Below are 18,103 nucleotides of genomic sequence, written 5' to 3' on the forward strand. Positions count from 1 at the left end.
CAGAGGATCAGTGTCACACATTGAAAGAGATGATTCAGCCTCAAACATGACAGAGGTTCCTCCATTTCATCTTTTAAGTCTCTGTAATCAGTTATCATATGGAAAAAAGAAAGTGCTTCAACCACCATAGGTGTTTTACCTCTTCCCCTGTGCCCTGCATGATCTCCTGTGGAATGCTGTAGATCTTTTGGTGCATGTCTACTTTGTGTCTCTTTCCACTTCGCACTTGCACCAGCAAAACCCGAAAGCTAGAGCCACCAAGATCTAAAGCCAAGAAGTCGCCATGTTCTGATGAGGACAATTATGAAAAGAATAATGAATACACACATAAATTATAGAAAAAAAACTGAATTAGTCAAGTGGAAGGTCTGTTTTTCTCTTAAAGCTACCTGTTCCATCTGGTGTTGATCTGACATAGGTGGGAAGCATCTTCACACTAGCCTGCTCATGGGTCTGCTTTGACAGGCCTCGCACCATTTCCTTCCTTACTCGCTCCTTTACGTCCAGTAGCTGGGCACGGCTCAAACGCAAGGTGTTGAGGATGCGCTGACGCTCTGCATGTTGTGTGGCAAGACGGTAGGCTACTGCTGTTACCATGGCTGCACCTTTGCCACTGCCATACTGCGACTGCAAAAACCGTACATCACAGTCTGGTACCAGTCGCCGTACCATCTTGTGGAGCCTCCGAGAAAACCTAGGGGAAAAAAAAAAATAAATAAATAAAAAATAAAAAAAAAGAGATTTTGTTTGAATGTATAGTTTATAATCACTTACGTTATCATTTTCTCATGCATGCACAGTCATTAAACTTCAAATTCACAAAAGATGCTGATTTATGTTTTGTCTTTTGAGATTGACTATTGGCCCATATTATGGAGTCTGAAAATGCAAATGAATAAAAATATAACATGCCTTAGTCAAGGTCTGCACAGAGTGCTGTTTTGTTTGTAAAGCACACTGCACATTCTTTGTTTGAATGGCAGAAACTCTTCATCTAGCCATCCCTCTTCCTCTCCAACATTCACTTTCAGTAAGAACACAAAATGCTACAACTAAAAAAGATAAGCACTTACACCAAGTTATTTTGTGATAAATAGGAATAAGGGTGTACCTGTTTTTGTAACAACTAAAAAGCATCCTGAGGATTGAGCACACAAAATTAAATCATTATTTTTTTCAAAAAAAAAAATGCTGAAATAGCAAGCAAGCATAACATCAACATGTAGGCAACTGGTAAACAGAGGCTCGCTCCTCACTCGATCAGAATGACTTCCTGGACTTTTATGTGCTCTTTTACACTGTACTGTATATTATCTGTCTCTCTCTCCATAGTCTATAAACTGTTTGCCTGATTGAGGCTACGAGAATGAATGTGCAGAAAGTGAATGCCTAATGCCCCTGTGATCACATGGGTTTCCTGTGTGCTCTGGTTTTATTCCTTAGTCCAAAAAGATTCAGGAACATGAACATAGGCATAGTGAATGTGCACATTCAACATGAATGAATTCTTTGTATCAACTGACATGATAATGATGATAATGATTCAGTCCCACAGTTACTCCACCCCTGCAATGAAGTTCCCTTTATAATCAGAGCTCCACAGCTCAAAGGTATGCATGTGTTTCTGAGACACACCAAGACAGGTGTAACGGCATCCAAAATCACTTACTCCGGATGATTCTTGTAAACAGAGCCATCCACTCCAATAGTGGTACGCAGTTTCTCTGCTGCTTTGTTATCCCGGATCTGCCGTAGTACTGCAGCTAGAGTGGCAGCACACAAGTGTGCAGCACGTGTAGATACTATCTGACAAACCCTCTGAGTGACTATGCAGTCCTCAAGTGACAGGTCCAGACCGAGATCCCGAAGCACTTTCTCAGTACTCGCCAGACCTTCCTCATGTCTGCAAGAAATGCAGAAAACAAAATCACAACCATTGCTTAGAATCATTTTAAAACGACAGCATGACCTGCCCACATCTTCTGCTATAAGCCACTGGCCTACAGATAATGAGTTTAATTTCAAATGCAATGCAAAGAGATCTTTTCAGCCCTTTCCTGACCTTGTACGTGTTCTTTGTGTATTTCAGTCAGCCAGTGATTGTAAGCTTGACAAACACATAATGATACTGTCTGTCGAGTCATCTCATTCATCCAGGTGATATTATGCTAGGCCAAATTTAAACAATTCAGTGAAGTGTTTTGTGACCTTGAGGCCATTTTATTATTTTCCAGTTCTAAGTGGACATCATTTGTCTGCTATTCAATACCACTGTTACATACTGTAGTTTTCTCAGCTTCTCAGTTGAACACAAATACTAACTAACTTGTCATTCTCAATGGCATAGATGTAGTTGGTGCTGAAGCTTCCAGTGGTGAGGAGTTCCGCTGTAGTCTTGCCCTGGAACAGCAGCTGCTCTTTGGCCATCCTCACCAGGATCAGGCGGACCAGTTCCCCCATGTACATTCCACTGATCATTTTCTCAAAGCTGCAAACCAACACAAAGAAGATAAAACATCAAATTCATGATAATTAAGACATCAGTCATCATGTTAACAGTTTAGTTTATACCCAGTAACTTACGTTATCATTTTCTCATGCATGCACAGTCATTAAACTTCAAATTCACAAAAGATGCTGATTTATGTTTTGTCTTTTGAGATTGACTATTGGCCCATATTATGGAGTCTGAAAATGCAAATGAATAAAAATATAACATGCCTTAGTCAAGGTCTGCACAGAGTGCTGTTTTGTTTGTAAAGCACACTGCACATTCTTTGTTTGAATGGCAGAAACTCTTCATCTAGCCATCCCTCTTCCTCTCCAACATTCACTTTCAGTAAGAACACAAAATGCTACAACTAAAAAAGATAAGCACTTACACCAAGTTATTTTGTGATAAATAGGAATAAGGGTGTACCTGTTTTTGTAACAACTAAAAAGCATCCTGAGGATTGAGCACACAAAATTAAATCATTATTTTTTTCAAAAAAAATGCTGAAATAGCAAGCAAGCATAACATCAACATGTAGGCAACTGGTAAACAGAGGCTCGCTCCTCACTCGATCAGAATGACTTCCTGGACTTTTATGTGCTCTTTTACACTGTACTGTATATTATCTGTCTCTCTCTCCATAGTCTATAAACTGTTTGCCTGATTGAGGCTACGAGAATGAATGTGCAGAAAGTGAATGCCTAATGCCCCTGTGATCACATGGGTTTCCTGTGTGCTCTGGTTTTATTCCTTAGTCCAAAAAGATTCAGGAACATGAACATAGGCAGAATCAATAGTGAATGTGCACATTCAACATGAATGAATTCTTTGTATCAACTGACATGATAATGATGATAATGATTCAGTCCCACAGTTACTCCACCCCTGCAATGAAGTTCCCTTTATAATCAGAGCTCCACAGCTCAAAGGTATGCATGTGTTTCTGAGACACACCAAGATAGGTGTAACGGCATCCAAAATCACTTACTCCGGATGATTCTTGTAAACAGAGCCATCCACTCCAATAGTGGTACGCAGTTTCTCTGCTGCTTTGTTATCCCGGATCTGCCGTAGTACTGCAGCTAGAGTGGCAGCACACAAGTGTGCAGCACGTGTAGATACTATCTGACAAACCCTCTGAGTGACTATGCAGTCCTCAAGTGACAGGTCCAGACCGAGATCCCGAAGCACTTTCTCAGTACTCGCCAGACCTTCCTCATGTCTGCAAGAAATGCAGAAAACAAAATCACAACCATTGCTTAGAATCATTTTAAAACGACAGCATGACCTGCCCACATCTTCTGCTATAAGCCACTGGCCTACAGATAATGAGTTTAATTTCAAATGCAATGCAAAGAGATCTTTTCAGCCCTTTCCTGACCTTGTACGTGTTCTTTGTGTATTTCAGTCAGCCAGTGATTGTAAGCTTGACAAACACATAATGATACTGTCTGTAGAGTCATCTCATTCATCCAGGTGATATTATGCTAGGCCAAATTTAAACAATTCAGTGAAGTGTTTTGTGACCTTGAGGCCATTTTATTATTTTCCAGTTCTAAGTGGACATCATTTGTCTGCTATTCAATACCACTGTTACATACTGTAGTTTTCTCAGCTTCTCAGTTGAACACAAATACTAACTAACTTGTCATTCTCAATGGCATAGATGTAGTTGGTGCTGAAGCTTCCAGTGGTGAGGAGTTCCGCTGTAGTCTTGCCCTGGAACAGCAGCTGCTCTTTGGCCATCCTCACCAGGATCAGGCGGACCAGTTCCCCCATGTACATTCCACTGATCATTTTCTCAAAGCTGCAAACCAACACAAAGAAGATAAAACATCAAATTCATGATAATTAAGACATCAGTCATCATGTTAACAGTTTAGTTTATACCCAGTAAGATAACTCTGTTGAGTTCATCTCTGATTCAGCCCTTTTAAAGAGTTAATTTTGACTGCAAGCCACACAGTCCCAGGAGAAATATAAGGCTGTCTCCATTACTTTACACAAAGTCTGATCCAGCCGATGAGTTAGAATACCCTGCCGATATGAAATGCATCCCTGAGAAATTTGCTGGAAACGACGGACGCTCACATTTGTGTGATCCTCACGTAATCTGGGCAGAGTTAGTTTACCTGACTGTGTGTTACTTGATGCTAAACGATTGCATATTCACGCTGAATGTTTAGTAGGCTTTAACTGTGATTTCATCCTAATTTTAGTCTCGTCTATGATGGTTACTTGTTGCTCATCATCAAGTTTCTTTCTATTCAGACAGATCGTGCATGTGCTCCCTCTGTCTCTCTACTAATCTGCTGCCTACATCTCCACTCTGATGTTAAGATCTCGCTGTTAAAAAGAGTGAGTTTACACAGAAAGGTTTGATTATAGGCCAAGTTAGAAACGCAGCCTTCCCATTCTGGTTGCATGATTGGTGCTTTATTATGTAAACCCTGTACTATTTTTATGACTGGAGGTTATGTAGTTTTTGCTCTATTATCTTAAGTCAGCGTCTGCCATCAGAATACTCCAACAATCTTCATTAGATTACTATTCTATTGATGATGTAAATGTGGTTATACTACAATTAAAACTACATTTAAACACTACCAACTATACTGGATTTTTGATATATTGAGATAATTTATTAATTAAAATTCCAAAATTTATGAGACACACTGGCTGCTCCCAAGCTTTGTATTGCACCTACACAAAGACATATTCAGACAAGCCTGTCAGATGCTGAACTTTTGACTTGTAAACTGGAAACTGAACTCAGTGATGTTTCAAGGACAGCTCCTGATATACAACTGTCTAAAGGAAAAGAAGAAATGTAATGGGTAAAAAGGCCCTTTCACCCTCCTGACAGATATCAAGAGGAGCACACTCGCACACTGGGTACAACCTTGCCACCTGTGAGACAGCGATGTGTGTGAATGATGTATCAAAACATTTAATGCTGCAGTTATTGAATCTGAGTGCCGGTAATTCAACAGCATAATGACGACATGTTATATATTAAATTAATGAACAGTTTGTGCTGATTATCAGCAAAACAGGCTTATTACTCTGATATTTCATCAGCATCACTTGACACTGAAGAACTATGAGGACACATCACAAAATATATGTCTAGGACCAAGATAATGCACCTCACCTTGCATCTATTTTTATGTCTCCATGCCGGCGATAGCTGTGGCTGGAGGCATTATGTTTTTAGGTTGTCTGTCCTTTCCATTTTTATGAATGCAATACGTCATGAAAGCCTTGAGGAAATTTCTTCCAATTTGGCTCAAGTGTCCACTTGGACTCAGTGATGAACGGACTAGATTTTAGTGGTCAAAGGTCAAGGTCACTGTGACCTTGTGTTCGTCCCATTCTTGTGAAAGCGAGGAACAACTTGATTGAGTTTCTTTAAATTTGGCTCAAGTGTCTAACCTGAATTAAGTATTGAATATGCCTTTTTTTTTTTTTTTTTTTTAATCTGAGTCCTTTCAGCCCTCTCTGTGAAACTGTGTTTAAAGTTCAACTTATGAAAGTTACTTAAATGATAAAAAACAACCCTCAAAAACTCTGTAGGCTGAGGAGAGGGATATTTTCAGAGGCAGTCTAATTAATGTTATAAGAACAAAGAAATGTTTGAAACAAAAGTATGCTCAGTGGGCAGGGTAAAAATAAATATACATCAAGAGCCTGCTGACTTTGCCTCACTTCATTTTACAATAGTTGCTTGCTTTAAATACTGAAGCTCAAAGATACTCACAGCTGCTTCCCAGGGTTCAGAGAGCCTGCATCGATTTCCCGGTCAATGTCGGTGCGCAGATCCTCAAGGGCTCCATCATCTCCAAAAGCGCCCCATTCCGTATTAACACACATCCGCCCTTCGTCACCGTCCAGCAGCTCAAGGTTCCTCATCTGCTCCATGTAGCAGGCATTGGTCCCCGTTCCTTGAAGGAAGAAATGTTAGCATAAGTGCTCAGCACTTCTCTTCCACACATAAGTGAGAACGAAGAAACATGTTTGCAGTGTCTGTCAGTTATGTTTGAACTGAACAATCCCAGTTGCAGCCTCCACAATTACAATATATTAGACCTCACCATCAGGCACACTGGGTCAACAGCCTACTACCACCACTACTACTACTCCTCCTCCTCTTTTGTTTAAAAGGTTTAAATTTTGTTCTTCAGTATGACCAGTCTTGATGCTACACATCATATTGGTCCCCATTATTCATACATAATATTTTCTCCACTAATGTAAATGTATAGAGAACACACTGAAGTTAAAGTAAATTAACAATTTGGAAAAAGTATCTGGAAGAACACCCTGTACCTGGGTCACAAGTTTCTATTTCATAAGGTCATAGCTTGTTGTAAAATATCTGAATTAATTTATAAATTTTATTATGGGATGGGGGTTGGGGTGCTGTGGAGCTGAGGTGGTATGCTCCAACCAGAATGGCAGATCCGATACCAAATCAATGTACAATAATTACACGCACAAAATAACACATGAAAGCAGCTCATGAGCCATTATAAATAACAAACACCCTACAGATGTGATGATAAATCATATTACAGGCAGCAGGTAAAGTCAGTCAGACCTCACTGTGCGCTGCTGTCCCTTACTATTCAGTTACAATTTCCTCAATCACGTTTCACAAAGACATACCAGTGTTACTACTTCAAGGGACACGCGTGTCTGTTTTTGCATTTTATGAAGGTCTGTTCCTAACAAAAGCAGCTGTTGGTGGAGATAAAGTGAGCAATGCATCTTTAACAGGCCATGTCATCCCATGAATCTCAGTCAGTTTCTGGATCACTTTTGGTACAACAACATAAATGAATTGCACTACATTTATATTGTATTATTTTTAAAAAATGTATTTAAAGTCACATGCAAATAACCCCGAGACTCCTGTGTATTTCACACACTGGATGCAGCTGAATCAATTACACTCAATAACTGCTGATGGTTAGTGGACAATGCACAAACGCTGGTCAGTCATATCAGTAGAGTACCGAGTCAATATTTATATGCAGTACTTTGACTATAAATATTTTCCATCATCACAATTTCTGAATGAAGTACATAATTGATTTCTGTGGTGCTTTTCATGAGAAGAGGTGGTTTGATTGGACATAACTAAAGCCAGCGCCGACCCCAGACACTCATGATGCATCCTCCCTCTAATAATGTATTACCCCTCTGCTCCACAATGCGCCAGGTAACGTCAATGCCAGTGGTCTGTGTGGGACATACCTATATGCACCCTCACCTTCAGTTTAGACACTGCAGGCAAAAGTGCAGACCACTGCACCCTGTTTCAGGAAAACAGAACCTACTGTCTGTTCTTTTGTAATGATTCAATTAGCCATTTGTTTTCAGCTGCCCACACATTTTAACATAATATTCGTGCTGCCTTTCTGTCAATATCATGGCTTAATGGGACACATGAATAGAACAATGTGTAATATCAAAGACAAGTTAAAATGTCTTGTAAAAATTACCTCAACATTTGAGAATGATCAATGGGATTTGTCCCACCTTAACAGGTACAACTGGAGAGTGAAGCACATGTCAATTAAGCCGTGTATACAGGGCCACACAATCTCAAGGAGAGGTCTAATCAGGCAAAATAAGTGAAAACACCTATGTGGGTAGACTGTGGGTGTACAAAGCCTTCAATTATTTATGACGGTTTTCTCTTCATTTGAGATATTTCTTTTAGGTATCCAACCACACTGTTCTGAGAAAGGAGGGTTTGTGGGCACAAATTGTCACATAATGAGCCCTAATATGACCAGGTGTGTAACCTTTGACCCACAGTAATGATTTTAAGCAGTCTGGGACAAAATATACACATACTGTATGTACCAATTCAGAACTGCCTGTACAGTAGTAATATTCCAGACTGCACTAAGAACAGTAGCAGAAGCTCACAATAACAATTTGGCACCAATATTATACTTTGGTAATCTGATTTAAAAGGGTTTGAAAAGAGTTATGTCAAACACTGCAGCAGCACAGTGGTTTCTTTTAGCTAGTGATGCACTGATACAGTATTTGGTATTGGGTCTGACACCACCCTCTTGTACTTGTACTCCTGCTCATAAAAGTGATCCGATACTGTGCAATAGCATTGTCACAATACTGGAATTTCTAACTTTGATAAAATACCTTGAAAAATATCGATACTCAATATCACTGACAACACTACTGTGCACAATACCACTTAATAGCAACATTATGTCAATCTCTTGCTGGTTGAGCTTGTTGTTAGGCAGAGGAGAGCAGTTCTGGGATATTTTAATCTAAGTGATGATGACAAAAGTAAAGCAGACTGCCAGGTCTGCTTCACTGCTCTGTCTGACAGGGAGAGGGAGGGCCCAAGGGGCGCTCATAGATACATAGTGGAGCAGAGACGAGGTCGTATTTTACCAAGATGTCAACATCGATATGCTCCACAAAATCCAACAGTAGTCACGCCCTGTGATAGACTGACGACCTGTCCAGGGTGTACCCTGCTTCTCGCCCAGTGACAGCTGGGATTGGCTGACCCGATTCAGGAATAAGTGGTATAGATAATGGATGGAAATCCAACAGTAACACAGACAGTAATAAAACAAACACTTGTTGAGCAAGCACACGGTGCTCATTCTGCTGATGGCAGTAAATAGTTCTGAATGTCTGAGTGCCCAGACAGTAGCCAGTTTAAAGTGAGAGCTGCAACCTTGGTAAAGAAAACTTAAGCTGCCAAGTGTGATATTACATTCTCCTAAGCTTTGATGTTCTAGAAGAGGCATTGTGAAATAATTTCATCCTAACAGAAGGTCACATTACAGTATGTTGTGTGGTAGGTTACGGATATTTGGTCAGTTACATGTTATATTTGATTGGAGGGGTGGCAGTGCTGTGTTAGTTATCACAAAATGTTTTAAGGTCATTTGTGCAGCCTCCCAATCTTTTATTTAATCACAATCAGAAAGTAAACTTCATGAAAATAAAAGATGTTTCTAAAGTCACTGCACTTTATGGTAATTGTCATTTTTACAATAGAAACGCTACATTATTATTTAGCATTTGTACTGGTACTCAATATCAGCAAGTACTCACATTTAAGTACTCAAACAAAGGGGAGATGCACTCTGTGCACAAAGGGTGGTGAGCCAGCAGGTGGGAACCACGTACTACATTTTGATGACAATACGTGTGCGGATGTCAGTGTAAAACGGCTTTAAAAAAAAAAAAAAAAAAAAGCACAGCAAATGTAAAAAACAAAACTAAATACAAATGTGTGGCAAATACAAAACAAGACAAACACAAAAAACAAATATAGACATGCAATGCAAACAGAACAAAAAAAAAAAAAAAAAAAAAAAAACACAACCAAATATGTTGTGGCAAGTGTGACAGAGAGGTGACACAATATCAGTGATTATGAAATGGTTTCTGGCGCAATAGCCATTGCAAAATATTTGGCAAGAGTGATAAAGATTTTCCACAAACTGTAATGTTACCTTCCCACTGAATATACAGAAAGCCAAAGCCTGTGCTGCTAAACTGCAGGACAAGCAGCCAAGCACACAAACAAGCCTCTTAAGTTCAAACCCCAGCAGCAGTCGCTCCTGTCAGCCTTCGTAGTCATTACCCAATATGAGCTCAAAAAGAAGCAGGGACGCAACGAGTGCAGTATCATATTTTAGAGTTTAAGACATTATGCCAGCTAGGACATTGTAAATGCTACTAAAGCCATTTGACTCCTGGTATTAAACACTTTTTTTGCCTCAGTTTTATGTAGAATGCAGGGGAAACGTGGAAGAGCAGCTCTACACGCTTTGCCACCAGTACTGACATGTACAGCAGTGCCTTAAGCCTAACAAACAAGTTAAACTATGATGGTTTCGGGGAGCTTCAAGTTAGTAATTCAAATATAAATGATTGTTTAGAACCATAACAAACCTTGTGACTTATGTAGGATTCAATCCTCAAATGCATATATACAGTGCCTTGCGAAAGTATTCGGCCCCCTTGAGCTTTGCGACCTTTTGCCACATTTCAGGCTTCAAACATAAAGATATAAAACTGTAATTTTTCGTGAAGAATCAACAAGTGGGACACAATCATGAAGTGGAACAAAATTTATTGGATATTTCAAACTTTTTTAACAAATAAAAAACTGAAAAATTGGGCGTGCAAAATTATTCAGCCCCCTTAAGTTAATACTTTGTAGCGCCACCTTTTGCTGCGATTACAGCTGTAAGTCGCTTGGGGTATGTCTCTATCAGTTTTGCACATCGAGAGACTGAAATTTTTGCCCATTCCGCCTTGCAAAACAGCTCGAGCTCAGTGAGATTGGATGGAGAGCGTTTGTGAACAGCAGCTTTCCACAGATTCTCGATTGGATTCAGGTCTGGACTTTGACTTGGCCATTCTAACACCTGGATATGTTTATTTGTGAACCATTCCATTGTAGATTTTGCTTTATGTTTTCGATCATTGTTTTGTTGGAAGACAAATCTCCGTCCCAGTCTCAGGTCTGTTGCAGACTCCATCAGGTTTCCTTCCAGAATGGTCCTGTATTTGGCTCCATCCATCTTCCCATCAAGTTTAACCATCTTCCCTGTCCCTGCTGAAGAAAAGCAGGCCCAAACCATGATGCTGCCACCACCATGTTTGACAATGGGGATGGTGTGTTCAGGGTGATGAGCTGTGTTGCTTTTACGCCAAACATAACATTTTGCATTGTTGCCAAAAAGTTCGATTTTGGTTTCATCTGACCAGAGCACCTTCTTCCACATGTTTGGTGTGTCTCCCAGGTGGCTTGTGGCAAACTTTAAACGACACTTTTTATGGATATCTTTAAGAAATGGCTTTCTTCTTGCCACTCTTCCATAAAGGCCAGATTTGTGCAGTATACGACTGATTGTTGTCCTATGGACAGAGTCTCCCACCTCAGCTGTAGATCTCTGCAGTTCATCCAGAGTGATCATGGCAGATAGGAAGGAAACTCTCTTTCCTTGTTAATCATATGAAATGTATAAAACAATAATTATCAGCCTCAATTAATATGGGGGAAAAAAAAAAAAGATGTGATAATACATTCGACCACTGCTCACCGAATATGTTAAATCTAACTGACCACCCCCAATCCTTGATATTTGATTCACATTCACAGTTAGACTGGACTTACCTACGATGAGGCCAATTTCACAGTTATGGTCATCGTAGCCACAGGTCATCATGGCTCCCACTGTGTCATTGATCACTGCCACAATGTCAATGTCAAAGTCCTGCAATGAAATTTAATTCAGTTGTATGAAACAAAAACTAACAAGTATTTAAGCTGAGTTCTTGGCAACAGTAAGTGTAGAACTCCTGCTTAACAGGCACAACCGCTGGACTGTAGCAACATAGTAAATTCAAGCAGATGAACGATACCGCCCAATGAAAAGGTCTGGCTTTGTTTTTAATGTAAAACATTCTTTAGAGTGTTTCCTTAGAAAGAAAAATACTGGATGTAGCTGGGGCCATTAGTGAAGTCTCTGACTACCCTAAAGCTCATGTCATCAGGTCACCTAGACATCACCCCAGTTTAACTGCACAGGGTTCACCTGTCAAAAATGACAGCAGCTCAAAAGAATTTTGATTCTCTCAGGTGTTCTCCACATCACAGGTACTGAAATAAAACACAATAGTATCATATAAAGTGGCTGACTACGACTGCATCCAACTCTGTTGTATGCTGGACATGTCTGTTGCAAAGAACAACCTTTACTTCGCGCAGGCGATGAGATGCGTTTGCACATGAGCCATAACCAAACTGCTGTTGGCGAGTATCGAGGTGTGTTCAGATAGAAAGTGAAGCTAAATTTGCTTTGCTCCATTTGTGCAAATTTGACAGTTTATTTGCCCCAAACAGCCAATGAACCAAGTTAGTACGTTTGTATTGTCAGCTCAGCTTCTGCATTGGAGAAAACACACATTTTTCAGAAGCGGTATTAAGAACAAGAAGGATTTTATACATTGGTTTGATCTCAAGTACTCATCATTATCCAACCACTTGCTAGAGAAAGATGTGTCCCTGTCAAAAATGCATATGCTTCTTCTAGATGCTGGGACTTCATTTTGATAATAAGTGAGACAGAAGTAAGTGGGGGTGTGCCCTGGTGCTTGACAGTAAGAGCTGCCAGCAGTGCTTTGAGCTCATTTTGCAATTTTTTCTAAAACTAAAATTAGAGAAATTTAAAACAGAAATAGCCCGAGCCTGTCCTTTGTGCTTAAGATCATCAACTATAATTTGGAGCCGAACTACAATTTCTTTGCCAATTCCTGTCTTGCATTTTCACATTTTGCTCTACACTGTCTGCAGGGTTCATAGTTTTGTGTGCTAGTCTTGCTTTTTGCATGAATCAGTAGTTCTTTGCAATAACTTCAAAACCACACGATAAAGTAAAAAATAAAGACTCCTAGATCTTGATAAATTTGCACACTTTTGGAAATGTACAAAAATGGTATGTAATGAAACTTATTTTTTACACTCACCCCCCTTTTTTTGATGGATTCCCTCAGAAGACTGACCACATCCTTTCCCTCTACTCCGCTTAACCTGAAGCCTTTGGTCCAAGACAACAAAACACTCTGAAAATAAGAAAATAATGACACAGAACAGAGTTAAGATAACCTACCTGATTCATTTCAGCCTTAGTGATTGTCAAAACAAATCAGTTGCTAACCCACTGTTCAGAGTAGTCACGCCGACCTCACCAACTGACTGAATCTGAATGAAAAGCTCTTTGAGTAAGTGACCAAAATGAGACACTGCATGTTAGACATTTAGAATGAAACATTTTATTTTCAAACTGGTTTCTATTCTCCTTGATACTGAACTTAGCTGAAACCATCAGGTAGAAATGACAAATAAAAAAAACAAGCTGAAGTAAAACAAATCTAAAAAGGTAATAAGTGTTAGTGTCACAGAATAAAAGGGAAGTAACTGATTTTGCCATCCAAATCTTCTCAAATACAGGGTAATAAGTGTTAGTCACAGAATAAAAGGGAAGTAACTGACTTTGCCATCCAAATCTTCTCAAATACAGTAGATTGTTCTAGAAGCACTGATTAAAGAAGCAAAAAGAGAAGTATCTGAGGGCTGTAGGAAGCATGACGCACACACATACTCTACTGTAAGGTAACGCACATACTGTAAGACAAGGGTCACTAACCTCTATCACATGAGGCAGTGTGGGCATGCAAAGTCATTTTCTATCTCACATGAGAGAGCAAACGCTGCAGTACAATATTTGTATGTGTCACTTTAAATATTTAGTGTGGTCCCATAATTACAAGTTGCTAAATTAGGTTATTCATAAAACAGTAGCATGGTGAAAAAATATGCAGCCCACTTGGACAAAGGAGTTTGGTTTCATTGCAAGAGCAGAGGAATCCAAATGTGCACTTTCACTGAAAATGTGGTGTGCTGAACATCAAGTGTATCGTTTCATTCTGAAATTCAACATGAGAAAAATCTGAAAAAGTGGAGACAATCAAGAGGGCGGAGTCAGAACAGAATAGTTGGTTGCTTTCTTCAAAATGGCAAGGAACAGGAAAGGTGATATCTGCACATCTAACAACTGGTTTAAGGTCTGAAATTCTTGATGGTTCAGCTACAAAGATATCAGAGCACGGGCACTGCAGCATATGTAGGATATTCTGCTTGATTCGATATGAAAGTCTCTACCTGAAAGTGAATTTGTGAAGTGCCCTGTTTTCTTGATAGTGTCACAAGCAGTAAAATTTCTACAAGGAAAACAGTTAGCCCTCTAGCGAGTTCTAAATCATAAGCGCTCTGCCACAGGTTATGTTCACAGGACACTCTGACGGAGCAGTCAGCCATTTGGCAGTGGCCCTCCCATGTGATCTCATGTTTATGAGCGAGGCAGTACCTCCAGGTTTTTCAGTACCTGAACGTATTCTCAAACATGAACTTTTTAAAATACACCACTCCGTCCTTGGGAATACTTAGTTTTGTTTGTGGTTTCTGTATTGTTCGAGACCAGGGTCATGACTGTTAAAAAAGGGTTAGAGTAACCTTAGATTTTGGGTACATTATTTTCAGGCCTGTGCAAAAATGACTCTCGAGCTGGAGTGGAACACGTCTGAGACCCTGGCTTCACTCAGCATGGGTTCACTGACAGGTTCAACTGAGCATCAGACAGCCTCAACAAGACCATACAGAAATGCTTTTGCATGGAATGACTGAGATAAGGTAAGTGGGTAGAACTTTATTGATCCCACAGTGGGGAAATTCCAGTGTTCCAGCAGAAGTAAAGGACAAAACAACATGACACCATAAGAATAAACACCCCACACATATCTTGAGAAAACAAGATCCAGGTACCCGAAAAACCAAACAAAAATATAGTATTTCAGAGACAATCAAGAACAAGAATAGACCTCCCACAGTTTGTCCCTGAGACAAGTAAAAAAAAAGATACCTAGGAACAAGACAAAAAAAAAAAGAATAGTATTGAGAGGAATCAAGAAAACCACCAGGACGTCAAGAACAATCAAATATTACTCTCACAATTAATCCCACAATGGGGGAAACAAACCTGTGTTTCAGCCATAATCCCTGAGGAACTACTCAAAAATACTTAAAGCAGGGCAATGTACAGTATTTGAGAGAGATCGGGAACAAGATATAACACTTTAGCCTATTTACAATGCATTTCACCTATCTTATCACTGCAGTGATGTGTTGTACAGTCTGATGGCTGTGGGGAGGAATGACCTGCGGTAACGCTCCTTCTTACACTTCGGATGCAACAGTCTCGTGCTAAAAGAACTGTTCAGAGCCACCACTGTGTAGTGCAGGGGAGGGGAGGGGTTATGCATGATGGATGTTAGTTTTACCAGCATCCTTCTGTCCGCCACCTCCTCGATGGAATCCAGAGAGCAGTCCAGGACAGAACCAGCTCTCTTAACCAGCTTGTTGAGTCTCTCTGTCCCTAACCGTGCTACCTCCTGCCCAGCCCACAACAGCGTAAAACACTGCAGATGCCACCACAGTATCATAAAATGTCTGAAGGAGTGCCCCGCGCACACCAAAGGACCTCAGTCTCCTCAACAAGTGGAGGCAGCTCTGGCCCTTCCTGTACAGGGCATCTGTGTTGTTGGTCCAATCCAGTTTATTGTTGAGATGGACCCCCCAGGTATTTAAAGGTGTCCACAATCTCAATATCTGAGCGCTGAAGGCTCACCAGCTTGAGTACTGGTGATTTCCGCCAGGGGTCAATCACCATCTCTTTTGTCTTGCTGGTGTTCAGGACCAGGTGATTTTTCTCACACCACTCCACAAAGTCAGTAACAACCCCCTGTATTACCTGTATTGTGAAGTAGTTGTTGACATAGTTAATAGCCCATGCAGACAGGTGTTGGTCCACACCTGCCCCCTCCAACTTCCCCCTCAGCAGTGACGGCTGGATTGTGTTGAAAGCACTGGAGAAGTCAAAGAACATGACCCTCACAATACTTCCAGGGGACTCCAGGTGAGACAGGCCTCGATGCAGCATGTAGATAATAGCATCCTCTACCCCGATGCCAGGTCAATATGCAAACTGCAGCAGGTTCAGCGCTGAGCTCACTTGGGCACGGAGGTGGCCGAGGACAATCCTCTCCGTGGTCTTCATCAGGTAGAAGGTCAGGGCAACGAGTCTGTAATGGTTTGGCTCCTTGGGATGAGTTATTTTAGGAACTGGGACCACACAGGATGTCTTCCACAGGCTAAGACTCAGATTAAACATGTACAGGACCACCTCACTGAGCTGGTCTGCACACTACCTGAGGCTGATGTGGACACCACAGGCCCTGTGGCCTTCCTGACCTGGTCCACAGTGAGGCTGAGGGGACAGGTGGGCGGTGACTGCTCAGGTGACTGTGGGCTGTTGAGAACCCCTCCATGACAGTGGGAGGAGGGGCAAGGTCTGGCTGAGGTGTGAGCAGCTGCGAGGAGACTGACCTGAGACAGGGAGGCTGGCAGCTAAGGACTTGGTAGAGTCAGAAAAAGTCACTTTTGGCTTTTGTTTAGGGTCACACTGACGACTCGCATGTTGACATTTAGCACGCGTTTTACGCCGGATGCCATTCCTGACACAACCTGGATTTGAACCTGGGGCGCCGCGGCAAGAGCGCTGCACCTTAACCACTAGCCTACCAGGGACGGCTAAGGACTTGGTAGAGTCAAATCTTTTAAAAAACAGATTCAGTTCATTTACCCAGGCCTGGTCTCCTGCGGCCTGGTGACCATCCCTGCTACCATCTCCGTGACCCGAGATGTATTTCAGTCCGTTCCACACCTTGTGTACGTTGTTCTTTTCCATGCTTTGCTCTAGCTTCTTCCTGTAGCTAGCCCTGCACAGAAGCTCATCCTTCATCCTCATTTCATTTTTCAAATGGCTGATATCCCGTTTGACTCGTGAATTAGCAAGTTGGCAGGACTTGCAGCATGTTACCCAGTTAAGCGCATGAACAAGGATGTAAAAGAACTTGTCAACACAATGGTTTTCTTAGGTTGTGTCTAACACAACATGGCTCCACATGGCAAGGAACTGCCTGAACAAGTAAGTAGCCAGATTGCGGGACTTCATTGAGATGGTAGAGGGTATAAGCTTCTGAATACAAGCCTGAACACAGTTGCAGCTGTGATTAGAAGGTACAGGAAGAGCCATGGCACCAATAACAGAAGGCACAATGATATCTTCAAAAAATGACACCACACACAATTCACTATTTGTCCAACCTTGCACTGATAAAGAAATGGGTAAGTGATTCTGACTTGGCACAAGGACTAAAACTGCTGTTCCAGTGGCTGATCAGATAGTGCGAAGGACAATGCATGAAGATAACCTCTACTGACATTTGTTGCAGTTTTTTTTTAAATGAGCCATTCATTATAGTTTATACAGTCAAACATTTTTTTATAAATGATGTGGCTTCATTGGGTATGTTCCTGGGCTTTGGTTGGTACAAATAAAACTTATTAAATGGACCAGATTTGTAATTACTTAAATATATTAATGATACTCACCAGGGGTGTACTCACTTTTGTTGCATACTGTATATCCAAGACAATCAAATAAAGTGTCAGATCCAACTGTACCTTGATAAAATACCTTGTTACAGCTTATTCCTTCAGTCATGATAGAACTGCAACATAATGTTATGTAGCTACAGGTATGCTCCTATTGGCTTCTGGTGCTGCGGTCAACATTGTACTGTAGCGTTGTGCATTTCACATGTATTAAATATTAATAATACTCCTTATTTATAGAATCATGTTCATTACCTTTGCTTTATATTATTAAGTATGTGTAATATTAAAACAGCCTCAGGCTGATCTGAAACCTCAAACTATCACTATGATTGGCAAAAAAAAAGTTCCCATCCTGACTGCTGTTGTAGACATATTTTAGCCCTTTGCTGTAACTCATAAGAACAGGCTAAAACAAAGCTGTATGCTGCTTCACAGTGTTTTCACTGACAACATAATGGCAACCAAGTTTTACATATGATTCAAAGATTTCTTGAAATAATTAAAATAAATTATACATC

At 40.7% G+C, this 18,103-nt stretch overlaps 1 protein-coding gene across 2 annotated transcripts in view; it reads right to left on the minus strand.

Annotated features, from left to right (window-relative positions):
* Positions 1-18,103, minus strand: part of hk2 (hexokinase 2) — a 36,410-nt gene that overhangs the window by 11,070 nt on the left and 7,237 nt on the right. The window contains exons 5-12 of one of the 2 annotated variants that reach the window (XM_020590475.1): positions 14,948-14,984; positions 13,037-13,132; positions 11,685-11,784; positions 6,255-6,438; positions 4,140-4,301; positions 3,483-3,716; positions 390-694; positions 140-288 (exon numbers count right to left, since the gene is read on the minus strand). In XM_020590475.1, the coding sequence (XP_020446131.1) occupies positions 140-288; positions 390-694; positions 3,483-3,716; positions 4,140-4,301; positions 6,255-6,438; positions 11,685-11,784; positions 13,037-13,132; positions 14,948-14,984 (1,267 nt within the window). Of the gene's footprint in view, positions 1-139; positions 289-389; positions 695-1,669; positions 1,904-2,326; positions 2,487-3,482; positions 3,717-4,139; positions 4,302-6,254; positions 6,439-11,684; positions 11,785-13,036; positions 13,133-14,947; positions 14,985-18,103 lie in introns of those variants that run through there. The other variant, XM_020590474.1, reaches the window with a different exon arrangement.

Source organism: Monopterus albus, unplaced genomic scaffold (assembly GCF_001952655.1).
Source record: "Monopterus albus unplaced genomic scaffold, M_albus_1.0 scaffold12.1, whole genome shotgun sequence".
NCBI lineage: Eukaryota > Metazoa > Chordata > Actinopteri > Synbranchiformes > Synbranchidae > Monopterus > Monopterus albus.